The sequence below is a fragment of the Myodes glareolus genome, chromosome 17, assembly GCF_982192425.1.
Source record: "Myodes glareolus chromosome 17, mMyoGla1.1, whole genome shotgun sequence".
Classification (NCBI taxonomy): Eukaryota; Metazoa; Chordata; class Mammalia; order Rodentia; family Cricetidae; genus Myodes; species Myodes glareolus.
The window spans coordinates 16164897-16187318 of record NC_142042.1 but is presented as its reverse complement, the minus strand read 5'-3'; the positions used below and the strand labels follow the sequence as shown (position 1 = coordinate 16187318).

The 22422-nt window shown below is 41.2% G+C and overlaps 1 protein-coding gene across 2 annotated transcripts in view; it reads right to left on the bottom strand.

Annotated features, from left to right (window-relative positions):
- Positions 1 to 12033: 12033 nt before the first annotated feature.
- The window catches only part of LOC125412829 (uncharacterized), a 32470-nt gene continuing 22081 nt past the window's right edge, over positions 12034 to 22422 (bottom strand). For both annotated transcript variants that reach the window (XM_048453695.3, XM_085677614.2), the window contains exons 16-23: positions 22239 to 22348; positions 21853 to 22049; positions 19967 to 20212; positions 18453 to 18733; positions 16512 to 16724; positions 14384 to 14486; positions 13886 to 14079; positions 12034 to 13056 (exon numbers count right to left, since the gene is read on the bottom strand). In XM_048453695.3, coding sequence (XP_048309652.3) covers positions 12850 to 13056; positions 13886 to 14079; positions 14384 to 14486; positions 16512 to 16724; positions 18453 to 18733; positions 19967 to 20212; positions 21853 to 22049; positions 22239 to 22348 — 1551 coding nt within the window. In that variant the 3' untranslated portion in view covers positions 12034 to 12849. The remainder of the gene's footprint in view (positions 13057 to 13885; positions 14080 to 14383; positions 14487 to 16511; positions 16725 to 18452; positions 18734 to 19966; positions 20213 to 21852; positions 22050 to 22238; positions 22349 to 22422) is intronic.

The window sequence follows — 22422 nt, the reverse complement described above, 5'->3', positions numbered from 1 at the left end:
CTATCAATGTAATCCATCATATAAATAAATTGAAAGAAAAAATCCATATGATCATTTCATTGGATGCTGAAAAAGCATTTGACAAAATTCAACACCCCTTTACGATAAAGGTGTTGGAGAGATTGGGTATACGAGGATCATACCTAAATATAATAAAAGCAATATATAGTAAGCCGACAGCTAACATCAAATTGAACGGAGAGAAACTCAAAGCCATTCCACTAAAATCAGGAACACGACAAGGCTGTCCACTCTCTCCATACCTCTTCAACATAGTGCTTGAAGTCCTAGCAATAGCAATAAGACAACATAAGGGGATCAAGGGGATTCGAATTGGAAAGGATGAAGTTAAACTTTTGTTATTTGCAGACGATATGATAGTGTACATAAGCGACCCCAAGAACTCTACCAAAGAACTCCTACAGCTGATAACCACCTTTAGTAATGTGGCAGGATACAAGATCAACTCCAAAAAAAAGGCACTTAAGGTCATGCTCAACCTCCTTAGCGATCAGGGAAATGCAAATCAAAACAACTTTGAGATATCATCTTACACCTGTCAGAATAGCCAAACTCAAAAACACCAATGATAGCCTATGCTGGAGAGGATGTGGAATGAGGGGAACACTCATCCATTGTTGGTGGGAATGCAAACTTGTGCAGCCACTGTGGAAATCAGTGTGGCGGTTTCTCAGGAAACTGGGAGTCAACCTCCCTCAGGACCCAGCAATTCCACTCTTGGGAATATACCCAAGAGATGCCCTATCATACCACAAAAGCATTTGTTCAACTATGTTCATAGCAGCACTATTTGTAATAGCCAGAACCTGGAAACAACCTAGGTGCCCCTCAATAGAAGAATGGTTAATAAAGGTGTGGAACATATACACATTAGAGTTTTACTCAGCAGTAAAAAACAATGACATCTTGAATTTTGCATGCAAATGGATGGAAATAGAAAACGCCTTACTGAGTGAGGTAACCCAGACCCAAAAAGAGGAATATGGTATGTATTCACTCATATGTGGATTCTAACCATAATTAAAGGTCTTTGAGCCTATTATTCGTGATCCTAGAGAAGCTATATAAGAAGGTGAACCTGTTGAAAATCATGTAGCTATCTGCCTGGAGATTGGAAATAGACAAGAGTCCCAGGTAACCTCGGGTGCATGGGGGGGTGGGAGGGTTGTTGGAAGGGGAGAGGGTTAGAGAGAAGGGAGTAGGGGAGGAATGGGGAAAGCTAGGTGGACTGGGATGGGGGGAGGGAGGAAGGAGGGATATGAGATCAGGGAAGAATATATCTCAACTAAGGGAGTCATTTTAGGGTTTACAGGAGACTTGATTATAAATGGGATCCCAGGTCCAAGGAGAGATCCCCAGACTGTTCTCTAGACAGAGGAGAAGGTGCCTGAACCGGCCTTGGCCTATAACCATACTGATGAAGATTTTGCTTATCACCATAGATCCTTCATCTGACGATGGATGGCGATACAGATGGATACCCACATTGGAGCACCGGACTGAGCCCTCCATGGTCCAAATGAGGGGCAGAAAAGGAAGAACATGAAAAAAACTCAGGACCGCGAGGGGTGCGATCACCCACTGATACAAGGCGACTGATCTAATGAGAGTTCACCAAGGCCAGTTGGACTGGGACTGAACGAGCATGTGATCCAACCAGATTTTCTGAATGTGGCCGGATCTCTGAATGTGGCTGGTCCGGAGCCTTTCTGAAAAGCCACTGACAATGACACTGGGACTTGTTTCCTCTGCATATGCTGGATTTTTGGGATCCAGTCTGTTCGGATACTCACCTTCAGGGACCTGGAAGGAGTGGGGAGGAACTTGAACTTCCCACAGGGCTGGAAGCCCTGACTGCTCTTAGGGATGAAGAGGGAGGAGGAGGGGGAGGGGGGAGTGGGAGGGTGTTGGGAGGAGGGGCGGAAACGGAAACTTTCATAATTTAATAAACTTTAAAAAAAATATACATTCCAAATCCAACATCAGCATGCTTCCGTTTGGTAAGACAGGGGATTTCTCACTACCAAAGGCACATCTGTTACCAATAGGCCTCTAATCCTGAAGTTTCTGTAAACCTCTTACTTCCCCAAGCAAGCAGTAGTTATACTCTGCCATATCCCAGTCCTCTACTCCTAATATACCTTCAGAAAATGCTTTTGCTGACAAGACTGCTGAAGAGGCCAGCCAACACCCCCAATATCCTTCCTTTATCCTCTTCTTGACTCCTCCAAGCCTGATTCTTCCATATTTTAAGACTCAAAGGCCAAGCACATCCCCCATGCAGGCTATAGAAGCAGTTATCGCCCCCAGGAGTGGCTTCTTCTACAGAACAGGTACTGTCTCCCTGACACCCAGGTAAAACCCCTCTTGACAGCTATTCACAAGTCCTTTCACACTGGGTCAAGACCTCTGTATGACTTCCCCAACATCTTATTACCACCCCAGCCTTTCTACCCTTCTTAGGGCTATTACCCAAGGATGCTTTGCTCTCACTCAAACCTTCCCACAGATGGCCGTGTGACTTGCTCCTTCCTTCAATCCACATTAAACACACCATTTGCCAAATCACAATTATCTTAAATCTGTTCTACTCACAAGACAAGAAAAGGTTTCTGTGATGAGTGAGAGTCCAATTGCAATGCTGCTTTTAAGTATTTGTCCCAGTCTCTGAGCAGTAGCAAAAACCCTTAGACTATTCTCCTCATCTCTGAAGAGGACCTATAGTTTTTCCTTGTGATGAGTCTTTTTTCATCCAAGAGGGGAAAATTGAAGTCTCAGTTCTTGGGTCCTTTATTTCAACAGCTGATTGAATATCATATTGGCAAAGTGAGTTCTGTGTCCTAAGATATAGTATGGATAAACTGTTAAATAGTCAGTCAATGTCTTTGGACTGGCTATAAGTAAACAAGACACACCATGGTCTGGAAGTTTGTGCAGTAGGTCCATCAAGAAACTAGGACTCACCAGTCATCACCACAATCTCCCTTCCCCTCTCAGACTGCAGCATGATGTTGCCAGTCAGGAACACTAGTTCAGGAATCCCTTTCTGTTTCTTCTACAGAGTCACCAGCGGCTGCGATGTCATCAGGGCTGACATTCTCCTTCTGCTGTACACATTGTCATCTCATCAAGCTTAATTTTTTTCCTGTGAGGAAAGCACAGACATGACCTCGACCCCAAATTAATACAGCGTCGGGTCCTTTCCATAATCCAGTGCAAGGGTCTTTCCACCTTGCTTTAGCAAACATCACTTTGGTGCTATCATACCAAAATCTATCTGTGGCACACTACTCGTGGGCATCCACATTCAAGAAGTTTAGAGTAAAAAGGCTTGATTTAAGGCATTATGTGGCAACTGAGGGTATAATCCTCCTAATTTATTTATTTTTTGAAGTCATATAGTATGGGCACGTTAATTGCACACCTTCTTAGAGACTGCATTTTGTTTGTCAGCTTTTGTGAGCTGCTTGAGGCAATTACAATCATTACCCCTTTAATAATCTCACCGAAGGGCTTAGATCCCCTGTGAACAACAATAAATAGGACGATAGCCATTGGATATTTTATTAAAAGTTTGTGGTTTACGAGCTATTTTTCTAATCTAAGCTGAAAGTCTGCCTAACTGACAGTCTTTAACTTGTTCATTTACATTTTCACAGACATCTATCTGGGCTTGGAGCTGCAGTCTTTTCTCTTTTTATAATTTTTTTTATTAAAAAATTTCCACCTCCTCCCCTCCTCCCACTTCTCTTCCCTTCCCCCACTCCCACTCCCCCTCCTTCTCTAGGTCAAAGATCAGTCAGGGTTCCCTACCCTATGAGAAGTCCAAGGTCCTCCCCACTCCCCCCAGGTCCGGGAAGGTGAGTATCCACAAAGCCCATCCATTCAGTAGAATCAAAGCCCAACACCATTGTCCTTGGCTTCTTAGTCAGCCTCCATCATCAGCCACATTCAGAGAGTCCGGTTTGATCACATGCTCCATCAGTTCCAATCCAGCTGGCCTTGGTGAGCTCCCATTAGATCAGTCCCACCATCTCAGTGGGTGGACGCACCCCTTGCGGTCCTGAATTTCTTGCTCATGTTCTCCCTCCTTCTGCTACTCATTTGGACCTTGGGAGCTAAGTCCAGTGCTCCAATGTGGGTTCTGTCTCTATCTTCATCCATCGCCAGATGAAGATTCAATGATGACATGCAAGATATTGATCAGTGTGGCTATGGGACAAGACCAGTTCAGGCACCCTCTCCTCTTGCTGCCCAAGGAACAATCTGGGGACTTCTTCTTGTCCCTGGGAACCTCTCTAGAATCCCTTGCAAGACCCTAAAATGGCTCCTTTAATTAAGATACTTACTTCCCTGTTCCCATATCCACCCTTCCTCCGTCCCACCCATCCCATTCCCTGAAGCTTTCCCGAATCCTCCCCTTCTCCCTTCTCTCTACCCATCTCCCCTTACATCCACTCTCCACCCCCACCCCCGTGCACCCAAGTTTTTCCTGGCAATCTTGTATACTTCCAATATCTAGGAGGATAACTATATGATTTTCTTTGGGTTCACCTTCTTATTTAGCTTCTCTAGGATCACGAATTATAGGCTCAATGTACTTTAATTATGGCTAGAATCCACTTATGAGTGAGTACATACCATATTCATCTTTTGGGGTCTGGGTTACCTTACTCAGTAAAGCGTTTTCTATTTTCATCCATTTGCATGCAAAATTCAAGATGTCATTGTTTTTTACCGCTGAGTAAATCTCCAGTGTATATATGTTCCACACCTTCTTTAACCATTCTTCTATTGAGGGGCACCTAGGTTGTTTCCAGGTTCTGGTTATTACAAATAGTGCTTCTATGAACATAGTTGAACAAATGCTTTTGTGGTATGTTAGGGAATCTCTAGGGTATATTCCCAAGAGTGAAATTGCTGGGTCCTGAGGGAGGTTGACTCCCAGTTTCCTGAGAAACTGCCACAGGTTGCAAGGCTTGTGCACTGCACTTGAGAGCTCGTAATGTTGGTCTCAAGAAGAGCAAGTCTGATTGCATGTGGGTTGGTGCTTGATCTCCCACCTCTGCATAAAGGGCACCGGGCGGATCTGGCATTTCTCTGGGTGGACAGCACCTGGCTAGACATCAGTATATTGCTCCTAATTTTTTGACAGAGATCAGACCTCTACTCTTAACTGTTGCTTGTATGAAAACAAAAAAGGGGGAACTGTAGAGAGCTGCGTGGAGCTGCGCCTTTAGGATGGCACCAGCTGCCGCCCTCCGCAAGCCCGAAAGTGAGCGCTCTCTGTGATAAACAACTCCTTTTGTGGTGATGGCCCGTGACCTGCTATGATCATGTGTCACTTGCATATGCTTGAGCCTATGGGCAATGTCCACGTGGCACTCCGGGATAGGTGACCATAGCCTATATAAAGGCTGGGAGAGGTCTGCCTCAGACAGAGAAACGGGAGAGTGGTGTGGGAGAATTGTCTGTATTTTGTCAATCATATTTTAATAAAACGCTGATTGGCCAGGCAAGCAGTATAGGTGAGAAAGCCAGACAGGAAGTAGGGGTGGAGCAAAGAGACTGGGAGAATTCTGGGAAGCAGGAAGCTCCCTCCAAGTTCTGCCCAGACCACCGGAGAGGAAAGATGTAAGCTGCCCAGCTGAGAAAGGCACTGAGCCCTGTGGTTAATGTAGATAAGGGTAATGGGATAACATAAGTTATAAGAACTAATAAGTAGCCTGGCCTAACGGGCCAATCAGCTTTATAATCTTAGGAATCCTCTGTGTGATTTTCTTTAGGATTTGCCGGTTGTGGGGTACCGGGCGGGATAGAAACCCCAACAAGCCGGCCCTCATGTTTTAGGAGAGAAGCGAGAGAGAAACAACTGTTCAAGGTCCTAAATAAACCACACAAGAAGAGCTCCGTTGTCGCATCGTCACTGCTGGTTCAAGGCGGTCGCGTCATACTATGTTGATCCTCCCAATCCAAGAGCAGGGGAGGTCTTTCCATTTTCTGGTATCCTCCTCAATTTCTTTCTTCAAAGACTTAAAGTTCTTGTCAAATAGATCTTTCACTTCCTGGGTTAAAGTTACCCCAAGATATTTTATGCTGTTTGTGGCTATCGTGAAAGGTGATGCTTCTCTGATTTCCCTCTCTGCTTCTCTATCCTTTGTGTATAGGAGGGCAACGGATTTTTTTGGAGTTGATCTTGTATCCTGCCACATTACTAAAGGTGGTTATCAGCTGTAGGAGTTCTTTGGTAGAGTTTTTGGGGTTGCTTAAGTACACTATTATATCATCCTCAAATAATGAAAGTTTAACTTCTTCCTTTCCGATTTGAATCCCCTCGATCCCCTTATGTTGTCTTATTGCTATTGCTAGAACTTCAAGCACTATATTGAAGAGGTATAGAGAGAATGGACAGCCTTGTCATGTTCCTGATTTTAGTGGAATGGCTTTGAGTTTCTCTCCACTTAATTTGATGTTAGCTAGCTGCAGTCTTTTCGAGGCTACATTTTTGTAGCTTGAGTGTCAGACTGGGAACTGGCTTCTGTTTGGCTTGGCTAGTAGCTAGTAGCTCGGCTGGGAGCAGGGCAGGGTGGAAATGGCTCTCTCTGACACTTGGCAGTCCCGCCTGGGTGCTTGGGCCCAGGAGGTGGTAGTCCCTCATTGCCTGCTGTGCCTGGGCATAGGCTAATATTTTTATGCTTAGCAGTCCCATCAGAGGCCAGTGTTAGAGGCAGCTGGCAACTTTACAGGCTCCCAGGTGTTCACCATTACTGCAGCTTCAAGACTATTGCGTCCACAAGCTTAGGTTATTTTAAATCTTGTAATCACAAAATTACGGAAATTCCTGTATCAAGCCATACTTCTTCCTGCTGACCAGCTCGGGGTGATGACTGTGGGAGGCATAGTCATCCAGAATTTCCTGTTTTCTGCCTTTCCTGGCTTCACATGGCAGTGCCGGCAAGACTCACTCAGCTGGCTCCAGTGTGTGATGCAGGAAGTCCTTCTGTATATGTGTTTCTTTTATTGGTTAATGAATAAAGAAACTGGCTTTGCCTGATCAGATAGAACAGAGCTAGGCAGGGAAAACTAAACTGAATGCTGGGAGAAAGGAGGCAGAGTCTAGAGAAGCCATGGTGCTACCACCAGAGATAGACACCCCAGAACCTTGCTGGTAGGCCACATGCCTCATGGTAAAATATAAAACAATGAAAATGGGTTAAATTAAGACGTAAAAGCTAGCCAATAAGAAGTTATAACTAATGGGCCAAGCAGTGATTTAATTAATACAGTTTCTGTGTGGTTATTTCAGGAGTCTGGGCTTTCAGGAAATGAACAAGCAGCCTCTCCTACTACAATCTGTACACCTCTGCTTTCACAGTCTCAGCAGTAGCCCAGGCCATTGCTGGGACACATGCCCTGAGCTCCCTTTAGTCTTCCCACCGGCTCAGCAGCACCAGAGTCTGTAATTCCATGACTCCAGTACCACCATTTGCTGGGGGGGTGAAGGCAGGGACCACACTTTGCCCTCTCCAAGTCCAGGACCAGCCTGAGGGCAGCTGCAGATACGATGCCAGAGGAGCAGGAAGTATACTGTTTACAGTATTGACAAACTCTAAAAATCTTTGCATTTGTTTCTGCTCTGCCCCAGCTCCTCTGGTTATCAAAATACATCCAAACAATCGCACAGAGAGTTGAATACTATTTTTTGTCCCATATTTACAGTTTTACCCTTGACATAATTATTGCCTCTTTATATTAATTTTCTCTATTTACATGAGTACTCACCTCTTACTTTTAAACCTATGGTATCTTTTTTAAAAAATTTATTTATTTATTATGTATTTAGTATTCTGTCTGTCTGTATGCTTGCTGGCCAGAAGAGGGCATCAGATCTCATTAAAGATCTCATTACAGAAGGCTGTGAGCCACCATATGGTTGCTGGGAATTGAACTCAGGACCTCTGGGAAAGCAGTCAGTACTCTTAACCTTTGAGCCATCTCTCCAGCCCTATCTGTCGTATCTTATTTGTGGGTGATATCCATCACATTTTCCCCTTGTACTGCTGGCCAAATGTAAGTGCATGTGTTATCTGTCTTGAGTTCTCAGCCCCATGCCATATGTCATAAATCATGCCAAATTGGGCTGACATATTATCATGGCCCACCTTTTTGGGATGACTTCTGCTGGGCTCCTAGTCATGGTGAGTCTATACGTTCCAGGGTAGGGAGGGACATGAGGATTAGAAAAGTTAGGTAAGAGGGACTGGAATAAGAAAAATGTCACAGACATAGGATCGTGTCAGGAAGGCCACTCAGTGTCTCATACATATGAAGTTCTCAGTTGTGAGTTCACCCGTGTTTAACTTTTCATACTTTTATACACTAATACCACAGGGGAGAAGATGGCAAAAGACTGCTTTAACATGATACAAAGAACAACTAAAACAGTTTTTTTGCTTCAATACTTTGAGCCATTAAGTGTTTAATTCATGTGAAAAGCATTCTGTTGTTTAGACAGTGAAGCTACCTTAGATCAAGTACCTTGAAAGAAGCCACTCCCTAGGTCAAACCTCCCAATTCAAAAGGAACAGAAGTGTGCTTAAATTATACGTTTGGTCTCATAGTGGAGAGGCTACACCTCTGTAGGCTGTCTTAATCTCCAAAACACCAAGTAACCACACTCTAGGTCAGGGTTTGTAGTCAGAGTTGTTGTCAACAACTTTGAGCAAGCTAAAACTCTCTGAACTTCAGAAAATGTGGAATAGGTTCACATTTTTGGGCATCCACAAGGCCCTTGACCAACATGGGATGGGTCCACATTTGGTAATCCTTAACATACCAAGAGCAGCTGAGTTTCAGAGAGTTGAGATATGGCTCTATCTATAAACATTCAAATGAACTCTTGGCCCCTTGCCTGATAAGTGCTCCTTTGGGTTGATGTGACCACTAATGTTTATGGTCTCCAGACCACTGCCTATCTTGGAGGCTGAGATATTTTCTCACTCTTACCTATATTTTTGATAATCATGACTGCTCCTGTCTTTTCAGGTTCTTCCAAGGGACAGTTAATACAACAGACACTTCTGGTAGAATTTCCTCAAGTCTCCTACCATTACATGCAGACTTGAACCCCTACTTTGGACAAGGATTAGAGACTCGTCATCCACCTATCCGATGTGATATCCCTTCAGAGCTGAGGGTAGACAGAGGACTGTCATCACCCTTATCAACGAATGGCTGGAATGGTAGGTCACAAAGCAGGCTCCAAAACTGTAGTGCCCCTTACGGCTTTCTAAGAGGAAACCTAGATCCAAAACAGGTCAGGGTCTTACAGGTGAAGAGAAGGACGGTAATGAGGTAAAGAGAAACCGAAAGTAGGCTTTCCTCAGTATTCTCTAGGACAGCAGTTCTGACCCCAGTAAGGTGTGGTTTGACCCTCAAAAAGGTTGTGACATAGAGGTTAAGAATCATGGCTCTAAGTTAAGTTTCTCTTTGTGAGAAAAGCATCTACTTCCTTTCTCCATCACCAACAGCAATGTGTATCTAGCTTCTAATTATCCCCAAAATCAGGTATGAGTTCAAATTCTCATACTAAAGCCCCAGCTGTTCTGACCCCTACTCACCTCTCATGCTACCTGCCCAGGTAAAACTGACAGGACTTTTCTCACCAAGATGCTGTTCTCTAATGGCTGAGGCAGCTTGGCAGTTTTGCCCAAAAAGTGTTCTTTCTATCCATGGAGTGGTCTTGTTTGGTGGTTTCACTACACCTTGCTGACGTTTGCAAGCATGGCAACCTGAGTTTGGATTCTTAGAACCCATGTCAACCCAGATCTGGAGCACTTGTCTGTAATTCCCATGTTCCTTCAGAGATATGTAAAACAGAGACAAAAATCCCTGGAGGATTGAAGATCAGCTACCTGGTACATACAGCAAAATGGGAACCTGTTTAATCAAGGTGAAAGACAGACTGAAACCCAAGGTTTTCCCCTACCTTCCAAAAGTACACCATGGCACCCGCACCCAACTTGTCATAGGAACACACACACACCACAACCACCCCTACCAACACATACACACACACACACACACAGACTCCTCCTCCCACACACTCACCCACACATCCATACACATGCATCCACACTCACACATACCACACATGCATGCATCCACACTCACACACGCAGGCATGATTATGAATATGATCAACACTTGAAAATAAGAAACAGCAGGAAAAAAAAGCTGGACACAGATTGCTTTGCTTTTCAATGCCATAGAAGTAGGTAATTTTATAATTGTGACAAGCCGGCACAATGGCAACACAGAGGCAGGCCATCTCACTTTGTCTCTAGAAATCAGGAAATGAAAGACTTTAAAGAAAAGCAAATTCAAATTAAGAGCATGGAATGGAGAAGCTTAGTTGTTCCAAGGTGTGTGTGCGTAGCTGCATGCAGTTGCTCACAGTCAAGGGAAAGCTTCCAAAAGTGGAAATTACTTGACTTTTATCCTTCTACAATAGTCTCGACCACTATGTCTCTGAAAAGACTCTCAACATGTTGAGTTGATACAAAAGAAAACAATGTCTTTTGTGATTCATCATCTTTACAAATGGTATAAACATGGATTTAAAGATCACTGCAGCAATAATACGGGTGTCATATATTATAAAATATAGGAATTAGAATCTCAAGTCCTCGCTGACAGAACTGAAACAGAATGAGACATGGCACAAGCTTTCTGGGTCCTACAGGCTGACTCTAGCTGTCTGTAGTCACATTCAAGATTTCCATCCTGTCCTGAATGCTCTCATTCTGTGCATCTGTTTGCATTTTTAATGCTTGTCATTTTTAAATATTTGAGTGAAAGAGTAATAAATTCATGAGAAATGTGAAACAAAGAATAGCTAAGAACATTGGTGGTTCTCTTCTATCTTGCCTCAGCTATCTCCACTCATGTGGTAGATGTAAATACTAATTTATTTTGTATTTTACTGTACACTGATAATGATACATTCAAATACTCATTCTTTTCTTAGCTCAGTGCAGCAATTACAAACTGTGTGTATGATTTCCAATGATAGCAAATCCTGAAGACTTTCTCATATCAGCGCAGATCATGGTTCTCTTTAGCTTGGGTAGAGATAGAGTATCTCTTTCCACTTATGTTCATCACCAAGATCTAACAGATGAGCACTAAAGGTGTTCCAGAATCTTGACAAGACACTAATCCTGTGACACATCTCTGTCCTGGCTGATTTTGTGTCAACTTGATGCGAGCAAGCTAGAGTCATGAGAGGAAACAGCCTCAATTGAGGAAATGCCTCCATGAGATCCAGCTGTAAGGCACTTTCTCAATTAGTGATCAACAGGGGAGGGCTCAGCCCACTGAAGGTGATGCTATCATGTGGCTGGTGGTCCCAGGTTCTATAAGAAAACAAGCTGAGTAAGCCATGAGGGGCAAGGCAGTAAGCAGCATCTCTTCATGGCTTCTGCATCAGCTCCTGCCTCCAGGTCCCTGCCCTGTTTGAACTGGTGTCCTGACTTCCTTCAGTGATGAACAGTAGTATAGAAGGGAAAACCAATTAGCCCTTTTCTTCCCAACTTGCTTTTTGTTCATGGTGTTTCATCATAGCAATAGAAATCCTAATTAAGGCACACATCTATCATTACAAGTGTCATTTTCATCTGGAGAAATGACTTATGAAAATTAAAGAATGTGGATTTTTACGGGTCAGAACTATATGCATGTTAAATTTTGATGTATAATTCCAATATGTCCCTCCTTTCTACCAAACATGAGAGACTGTCAACTCCATAAAATTCTACATAACTCATGCTGTGCCAACATGCTTCTTTCTCGCTCAAAACACAAGTAAAGCATGAACCTCTTTATTATAATTTGTGGATTTTATTTAATCAAAACATATACTTTCCTCATGTTTATGCCTATTAAAAATGTAGTTGACAGTCTCTTCTCCCAAAGGTTTATAATAAATAATGCACAGGATTGAAACAGGCATTGCAAATATTTACTTTTTATTAACCTTTTTTAATTTTTGAGGTTACAATTATAGAAATTACATTATAATAATTAATTAATTCGAAATTACATTTATCCCTTTACTTTCCTCCCTCCAACCCCTCCCAATATACTTCTTGCTCTCTTTCAAATTCATGGCTTTTCTTTTCATTAATTGTTATTGCATGCATATATATATATATATATATATATATATATATATATATATATATATACACGTATATTCTTAAATGTAAGCTGTTCAGTCTGTACAGTGTTATTTGTGTGTATATTTTCAGTGTTCGCCATTTGATATTGGATAAGCAATTGGTGTGCTCTTTTCTGAAGAAGAGTATTTGTCTTGCTCTCAACATTTTTTAGTTATATGTAGCTGTTTGCATAGGGTAGAACGCTTGGGTTTTTTCCTGTCTACTTTGGCAAGTTTATTGTACTTGTTCAGCTCCTGGTTGAGCAGCCATGTTGGTGAGAATTTTTAGATAGACTGTTTTCCTTTGTGCTTTAGCTACACCTTTTTCATAAATGATTCCTATTTACCCAATCAAATTTTAGTTGAGTTTCTACGTTTTGGTGGGGAAGCTGTCAGCTTCTGATCTTCTTTGGTAATTATTTACTTTGAAATATCTGCGGAATAAATTCATTATGACATACACACTAAAAACGTGTGTGTAGGGTTGAAGTGGGGCGGGATTAGGCAGGGAGGGAAACAGAGAAAATGTGGAGTTCAATAAAAATCAATAATAAAAAGTGGCATTACTACCACATAAGAGGCTTTCGTGCTATACTTCATAGGAAACCTTAACCTAGGACATAGGAGCTGAGAATCTGCATCCCTATATTACAAAACACAGGAAGTGATTCAGTTAATACATTGCTAGCAATGTCAAGGATATTCTGAATGGAGCTGTGTTTAATGTCTTCAATCTCTTCTTCTTTTAGCTTTATTTCTCTTCTTAAATCATCATATTTCTCCTCAACTCCATCAAGAATTAGTTCTTTTAGAGCCTACAAGAAGAGAGTCCATTTTAAAAATATACACGACTAATATTTCATAATTAACAACATCAGCAGCTGAGCATACATGTACATGTTTCCTCCATTTATAAAAAATAGTATTTGACACGTTTGCCTAACACCTCACAGTTTTGGAACCAAAAAGTGAGAGTAGCTATGGCTGATATTTGCTTGCAATTCTCTTTCTGGGATGAAGGAGATTTGGTACTAGGATAGCCCTGAGAACTATAGAGTAAAGCACAATGCTGTTTTGGAGGTCTGTGACTTTAACTCTCATTCAGTCTCAATATCATTGAGCTAAGCTGACCCCATCTGTGTAACACATGATGGTAACTAACTGCTGCCCTGAAAGCAGAGCTGCCAAGCTCTGGGTGGGGAGAAAGACCACACTTTACTCTAGTTCTGTAGAATACACCAACCATATCTGGAAAAAGACACTGCCAGGTTCAGATCTTTGGGTTCATATACTAACTAATCCGATAATTTCAAACGGGTATCCTGGACAGTTCTGCAAGAATTCTTAGGAGTGGTGGTGCGTTGAGGTATTGTCATTTAGAGTAAAATGAAATTATTCTAAAGTATACAAGAACAGTCCTGTGGATGCTTCTCTCTTCTTCACCCCATCACCCTTTAGATTGCTAATGCTACAGGAAGCAATGCATTTTTAGAATCAATGGCTTCACCAGGATCTAGGTGGATTTGACTTTTTCATGATCATGTGCCCTTGGGGATTCTCTCTGGGATCATGGTTTCCTTGACACACTTTTCCTTCCTGGGGTGCCATGGTCTCCCAGGCACTTCCATCCCCATCTATCCTCACCTTTATCTTGTGATCTAGTACCCTCTCCTGCTCTCTCAGTAGGTTCCCCCTTTCACTCTCCATCTTCTTCTGCAGCTGGGCCATGTTTTCTGACAAAGTTCTCATTTGAGCCTCTTTTGCTTGCTCTTGCTCTGACTGTTGCTGCCGCATTAGCTCCAGTTCCTTCTCAGCTGCCTCCTTCTTGGCCTGCTCAGCTGTCACACAAGGTATTGCAGAGGAAATAAACGATAATTAGAATTGAGAGCTACCATTCTGATGCCAGAGACCAAGCTGATTTCCCCATAGGAACTCTCTGCATCTTCCCATCAGTTGGCACTGATGCCATACATGATAAAAATTTACTGACTGGTTAACCATGCAACACCAGTGCCAATTATGTTTTCAGATAGGGAAGAAGATACAGGAGAGACATCCATGTTTGTGTGTATTGGATATGTTTCTGTCTTCAAATCAGAGGGTTTTACAGGAACTCTTTGAGAGCTGAGCCCATCTCTGTACCTGCCATGGCTTTCTGTCCATCAGTGAGAGCTTTATCTGACTGCAAGATGGAATCTTCTATAGTTATCTGTGACTTCACGAAGTTCTGGAACACCTCATTTGCCTGGGTACCAAAAGAGAGAAAATGTTAAGTGGCAAGATGTATTCTTGTGATGAAGAGTTATTGTTCAATGAAATTACTAACCTGGCTGCAATATTTGAATCCTGTTTTAGTTGTCATGTGAGTCCTTTAATTCTGCTTCTGTAACAAAGTCAATGCTCTTTGCTGATAATAAACCCCACCCCTCACCGTAACAGCTTCCTCCTAGCTCTCCAACCTTGTTTTCCAGGGATGTCACCCACTAACCAGTCCGGGTACCAGCCCCAACCGGAATTGTGTGCAGTTCTCCTGTAGAACATTATTTTCAGATGTTTTACATTTGTTTACAAGGTAGAACATTTGTCTAATGATGCAAAAATGTGTGGCATTCTTTTATGTTACATTTACTTAACTCTGTGAAGTTGTGTTACTTTGCCTGTCTAACATGTGATTGGTCTAATAATGAGCTGAACAGCCAATAGCAGGGCAGGAGAAAGGATAGGCAAGGCTGACAGGCAGAGAAAATGATTAAAGGGAGGAAAGAATAGAAAAGAGGATGCAAGAAAACAAGGAGAGGAGGATACTAGAGGCCAGCCACACAGCCAGCCATGGAGTAAGAGTGATAGTCAGATATACGCCAGTAAGAAAAGATATAGACTCAGAGACAGAAGGTAGATAGGATAATTTAAGCTAAGAAAAGTTGGCAAGAAATAAGCCAAGCTAAGGCTGGACATTTATAAATAATAATAAGCCTCTGTGTATTTACTTGGAGCTTGGTGACAGACCCCCAAATGAGCAAAGAGTCAAAAGAGTAAGAATATAAAAAAATCTACACAGTCCCACAAAAACATATGAGGCAGGCAGGCTTAGGGAATATATTAATAATCTTAGACCTTATTTGGTTTACAACCTTCCCTGTCTTGTAATAATGCACTCTGAAAACTTATTTCTTTACCTGTGTGTACTATGCACACATACCCCTCTCCAAACAATTCACCCAATTCCTCAATCCGTCCAGTACTTCAGCATACACTTCCCTATGAACAATAGTATAAGTATCCACCCCTAAATTAATCAAGTTTTGACAGATTAGATTCAAGTATATTGCCAGTGCATCCTATAGAATAGATCTGGTCTCAGGTAGCTTTCAGTGCATACACAGGACTATCAGGCCCGTGCACTACTGAGCATTCACATAATTAAAATCAGATGCACTATCTGTGAGAACAGGCATGTGCATTAGGGAAATTGAATGTATGGCCTAGTCTATCCTTCAATGTACAAAACAACTCAAAGTATGACCACAGTAACTGCCTCTGCCTTTAGAGCTATTCAAAGTGACCCGGGGTGGAACTTGGGTCATTTGAATACCCTCACCTATATGACCTCTGTCAATCTGAACAGTGTACTCCTCTTTTATCTGTATGATTGCTTTGCTCTGAGTGAAGTTGTCTTGCTTCTTTTGCAAACCTGTGGGAGTTGATCTGTTCACCACACCCTCAATTGTACAGTAGAGATACTGTTAGAAACGGATTCGTTCTTTCGTTGGTAACAAACTGATTTTACCAAGAAAAATAATACTAACTTAATTTAAAAAATGAGTCCTCAATATTGTAGTACCAGCATCATTGCCACCACCACCATCATCTCCACTTCTACCACCACCTCTTTACATTTAATAATTAACAAGTTCCTAATTAACAAGCATGTTCTATTTGTCCCGGTTAGCTAAAATCATAAGCTTCCTGAGAATGAAAGTTCATTCTGTAATAACATATATAATATTATCAAAAATTAAGTAAATTATTAAGTAAATTAATGTACTCTTTAATTGGATTTATGTTATAAATCTGTTCTGAGGAAATGACTATTTATTAACTGTTTAGTATCATACAGTATTTTGTGGATGTAAAGACTAGAATGTTCAAGATACAAGATTGTCTGATTTCTCTCCAGAGAAGATGATTAGATTCCGGGAGCAGCAGTTACTGCTCTAGTTGTGCCCCTGGCTGTAGGACCACACCCACCCTACTCACCCCCATTCCTCACCTTCACTCCCTTCCTAGGTACTTGTTTGTAGGCCTGCTCAACCTTTTTCCTGACTTCTAAGTAGAGGCTGTGCCCACCAGGAACAGAAAAGGCTCCACACGAGATGTCCTCCATCAGTGACTCTGAAAGCCTCTCCAGTTTGGCCTGGCAGTAACGGAGAGATGCTGCTTCATTCTGCTGCATGAATGTCTCCTTCCTCTTCTCTATGGTAGCCTGCACATGAGTAGGGAAGACAAGAAAGAAGCTGTTAGAAGGAAAGTGTCACTGTGTCACTGTGATAGTCTTGGATGAAGCAGTGTGACAGGAGGAAGATCAGAGGAAGAGCTTGAGCCTTGGGTTGGTGAACTCTGAGTGACTTTGGGAAACCTTCCGAATTGTCTTAGCCTCGAGCTCAAAAGCTATAAAAGGGAGACAAATAGGCATAGCATCTCTGTTCTTCTTTGTGGGCTGGGATAAAGAGTGTCTATGCATCAACAATATAAATAAGAATGATAATGGAGCGGGTAGGGCTGTAGCTCTATTGGTACACTACTTGCCTAGCATGCACAATGCTCTTATAATCCCAGCCTTACAAATAATAAAATTCTGATAAAATGAGATTATGCAAAGTTGAACCAGGAGGGGACACAACTTCCTCGGAGAACGTGCTTTGGTGTGGGAGAAAATATCTGCACAGCAAATTCACCTGTCAGTTCTGGATAGGTTCATTCTGAACAGAGTAGTGAGTGCTTCAAGAATTCCTTTAATGAGGGTGAGGAGTATGAAGTTAAAAAAACTCAAATTTTAATATTTATACTTTTAAGTTATAATCATGCTGCTGTTCTCAGTATGGATGATGTTTGTCATGTTTTGAATGGTCAAAGACAGAGAAAAAGAGAAACATTATGACAGCATCTCTGGTCATCAGAATGATGCTACTTCTCCAAGAGGTTCCCAACTTGGTATCTACATCCTTCATTGTCCCAGAATAAGATGGACATTAATCCTGTGACTGCGTCTTTATACAGCACAGCCCAACTTCAAGAAATTGAGTTTACTGACCAAAAAGTGCAGCCGGAACCTAAAGAGCTTCAGTATGTCCACTCCCTGAATTATACATGAACTTGTTAATTTATAGAGGTACTTTAAAGAGAAATAACAGTTGGTCAGCTCTGATCGACAGATATCACATTATTGTCTGATAGACTGCTTAGGAAGCATTTAACATGTTTTTAATATTTAAATTTTGTCAAAGGTGAAAAAAAGATATGTTTACTTGACCATAGGATCCTGTCAAAACATTTTTCTACAATTGACTATAGACAGGAAAACTCAGAGATGAGAAGTGAGGAAAGGACAGAATGCCCCACTGACACACCAAAGACAGAAGGGGTTCTCAGAGCCTCTAGACATGGACTAAGACTACTTGGCACCTGGATTTAAGATTGGGATACACTGAGCAGAGACCCATATACCCAATGCCGCACCTGACTTGAAGAACTGTGACATATAAATATACTATTAAAGACACTAAGCACATAACAACTTATTTAATAGCAATAAAAATGAAGTTGGACTAGAGCACAGCAGTCAAGAACAATGACTGTTTCTTCAAAGGACCAAGGTTCAATTCCTAGCATCTGCATGAGAGCTCAAACCATCTTTAATCCAGATACAGGAGATCCAATGTACCATTCTAGACTTCATGAACGCTGCATACATTTTATACACAGGTATACAATAGGCAAAACACCCTTACACGTATTTGTTTTAATTTTTTAAAAGAACTGTTAAAAACTAAAAACATCTAATAGAGAAAAGAATAGAGTTGTGCTAAAGAACTCTGTTACCCATAAGAACCCTGTCTCCTAAATGATAGGAAAGATGGAGCGTGGGATCAAAGCATAGAGCCTTATGGCAGAAGGACAGGCACCAGTAAGGACAAATGCTAAGGCATGTCACCACAAGCTTCTTCTGGAACTCCCACTGCTCATCCTTGAAGGAGTGCTCCATGAAGACAGTAATGGCTTCCTTCTCACAGGCTGCATGCACATCGAGCAGCTCCTGGAGTGTGTCTGTGGGGAGCCTCACTCGCTGGGCCATCTGCTCACTGTAGTGGTCAACTGCCCTCTGCACAGCTATGGAGTTCTCACGCTCGGCCAGTGTTTTTACTGCATTCTCCAAGCAAGGAACTGTCCCGCTGTTGATGGCATTCACATACGTCTCCACTAGAGTCCCCAGTCCTAAGGAGATGTGGTATTTAGGGCCCACTAGAAAATTTTCACTCCATTTTACAAGATCCTGAAAAACCCATTATACTGAATATAAAGTTTTCTCTTCTTCCTTTTATTTTCCTCCTTGTCCCCATCTTCATCCTGCTTCTATGAAATCATTTTCATGTAAAAATCTGAATTGTATTCCTTATTTATTTGGTTTCATTGTTCTTCGCCATATAACAAAATTAAAATGATTAAAGCAGTATGACCAATGGTTTCTTAGAATACTTCCCCATAGAAACAAATGAAGTGTCTTATGACACAGAAAAAAAATCTTTAATTTGTGAGCCCCATTTTCAAATAAAAATGTAGAGCCTTCAGTCTAAAAAGGTCAGGAGTTTGAGGGCAGTAGACAGAGGTTAAGGAAACATGGACCCATCTTAGCATGGACTATCGCAGAGGTCTCGTGTCTACAAAGTCAGCTCTGTAAAGACGATTAAGTTCAAATTTGTTTCACACTCATTCATTAACCATGCATAGCACTCAAGGTCTGCTGTTTCTTCTTCTGACACATGTAAATCAGCTAAAATCTTTTGTTGGTTGGCTAATGGACAGTGAATCTGGGGATTGAACCTATGTTCCTATATGCAGGCTACTAGGTGAACATTCTTCCACTGAGCTACATCCACAGCTTAGCTTAATATTTATTAATTTACCTATTTATTAGTTATTATGTTTTGTGATTCTGAGCATTATATTACTGGTATACTTACTGCATGCTGGTCAAGAATCCTCCCATTGAACTATGTCTACATCCCTGTTTTATATCTATTTGTTAATTTAAATAATTGACCCACTAGTTAATTTTTTTATGATTCTGGTAACTGAGCCAGGGCCTTGACCACTGTAAGCACCTTTTGTACCACTGAGCTCAGGTCTACCTTATTTTGCCTATTATCTTGAGACAATTTGCTAAGTTGACTGGGTTGATATCAAGCTAGGGAATCCCCTAACTCAGCATCCTACATAGCTGACATTACAATAGTGTACCAAAACATCCAACATAAAGCATGTTTTGTTTTGTTTTTAAATCTCTCTTTCCTAAGTAGAGAAAATTTAATTAAAAAGTGTGGATTTCCATATATGATACAAACTTCTGCATTCCCCCATTCCTATAATACAGTAAATAAAAGTACTGACAATCCTACCAAAGAAACCAGACTTCACTCTGGACTGACCCCGAGAAGAATAGTGACTCACGATTCCCAGTGACCAGGACTCCCTCTCGGAGTTTCTTGGTACTTGCATGGGTAAAGATGTGAAAACAGAAAGTCTTCGATTGCTTCTGGAATTTAGGATTCAATTGACTTTCTGGTATGCTCTCAATCTTGGCTAAGAGCTGTGGGTCGCTCACTGGCCTGTCAAAGATAAAACATTTCCGCCTGGGAAAAAATTGTCTGATGCATTCCCTGGACCAGTTGGATGTCTGGATTTGGGGATTCTGCCCTGTGAGAGAAAAAACAGATAGTTATAGGGACATATCTGATGGATTAAAAAAAAAGTCACAGCTTTTTAATGTTTTTTGGTTTCTTTTTTCTTGGTTTGTTTTGCTTTTTAAACAAGGATTTAAATATCCCAGTCTAGGCTGGCCTAGGACTCACTATATCACTACAGATGATTCTTCTACTTTCACCTGCTGAATGTGAGACCGCAGGAGTGTGCTAGCAGACTTAGATTAGAAGGTACTAGACATCAAACTTAGAGCTTTCCACGCCTTAGGCAAGTACCCAAGCAGGTAATGATTTACATAATTTTTATTTTATTTATTATATATTGAAATAAGTTTGTTCTCATACAGTATATGCTGATTATACTTTCTTCTCCCCAGCTGCTTCCAGACTCTCTGCCTTTTCCTACCTACACAAATTCTTACACTTTCTTTTCTTCCCTCATTAGAAAACAGACATATAATAATAATAATAATAACAATATAAAAAATAAATTAGAACTGGAAGGTGGTAGCATGCACCTTTAATCACAGCACTCAGGAGGTAGAGGCAGAAATATTTTGTAAATTTGAGGCCCATCTGGTCTACAGAGTGAGATCAGGATAGCTAGAGTTAAACAAGAGAAACCCTGTTTCAAAATCCGCCCCCTCCCAACAACCTAGAACAAGACAAAATAAGTAAATAGAACAAAAGATTCAGAGAAAAAGCACAAGAAACACATACAGACACCAAGACACACACTTTTGCACACAGAAAACCCACACAAAAACTTGAGAACCATAATATATAAGTAAAAGATCTGTAATATTAAAAGAATGCCCAGACAAGGCATTGTGAAACCAAAAAACCTTTTAAAAAAGGCCATAAGTTCATTTTGTGTTGGCCATGTATTTCTGGGCATGAGTATTTATTTTTGAAGGTATCAAATACAAGGCTATAAGACAATATTCACAGACTATTTTCCTCCCAACAATGCCATTCTCATTACAAACTAATACTTCCCCACTCTTATGTCTCATTTTCCCTTTGTTTTTTTCTTTGGGTCCCATGCATGCGGTCACTATTGCTATTGAGTTCATGACTTCAATTGTCATATCACAATCAGGGTAACAGCACCCCAACACTTTCCTTCCCATCGTTTGAGGAGATAGTTTTCTTCATGTTTATTTTTAAAACATGTATGGAGAATATGCCAGTACCAGTTTTATAAAGTTGTATCTCTACTTTAAAAAAATTAGACTTAGTATGTGACATAGATTATTCCAATAGGCATCTTTTTATTGAGATTTTGTGTCTAACAACTAAGCATCTATGTTTTCAGCAAACAAAAACAGAAGCCACCATAGCAAATGAAAGTGTTCAGTCTTCAAAACTTTCCCATTTTTTTTTTCTCATCTGATTCTAAGGTACATCTTAGATAAAGTACAACTTGACTTTAAGTATTCTTGCTTGGTGTTGGGCTCTGCTCTTCTTGGGTGAGTTTAAATTCCTAACATTGAGCATTCCCATTCAACTCTCAGTTCCCCCTTTTATGGACTTCAGTCTAGCCTCTAATGCCAGTTACTATATAAATGATGGGTAGTGTCCAGTGGATCCTGCCCCATACTAAGATACTCTATATCAGTCAAGCTCTGATACCTGGAATTAGCTTCAAAGATTTCTCCAGGTAGTCATCTTCTGTGATGCAGTGGCCATCCGACTTCAGCTCCAGGGTGAAGTCCCGTACAGTCCAGATAAAGTCCGGAAAGAAACTCATGAACTCTCTAGCATCTTCTATAGCATTAGATCTTGGAGAGGACTTTGTTCTAATGAGCTCTGTGAGTTTTGTCACATAACTAAAATTCAACTAAGGAAGAGGCATCCAAAATCACAATCCCCACAATTTCTTCATTTAAAAAGTAAGTATAAACATTTTGCTTTGTTTTCTATAGTATCTGACCCTCCAATAGCAGCCCATCCACACCTGAGTCACATACTTAAAAGTTCTTCAATAGAAGATAGTACATTGGCTCTTTAAAGGATACTGCAACTTCTCCAGGGCATCATTGTTGATGGTACTCATGCTGTTGTAGACAAAAGTGCTGCTGAGAAGAACAGCCAGGGCAAAGATCCAGGCATCATTTGTAGGGTCACCCTAGAAGGCACATGGGTAAGTCTTTGGATCTAACTCTTTTCTTAACTCTCATTTAAAGCTCATCCAACCTTTGT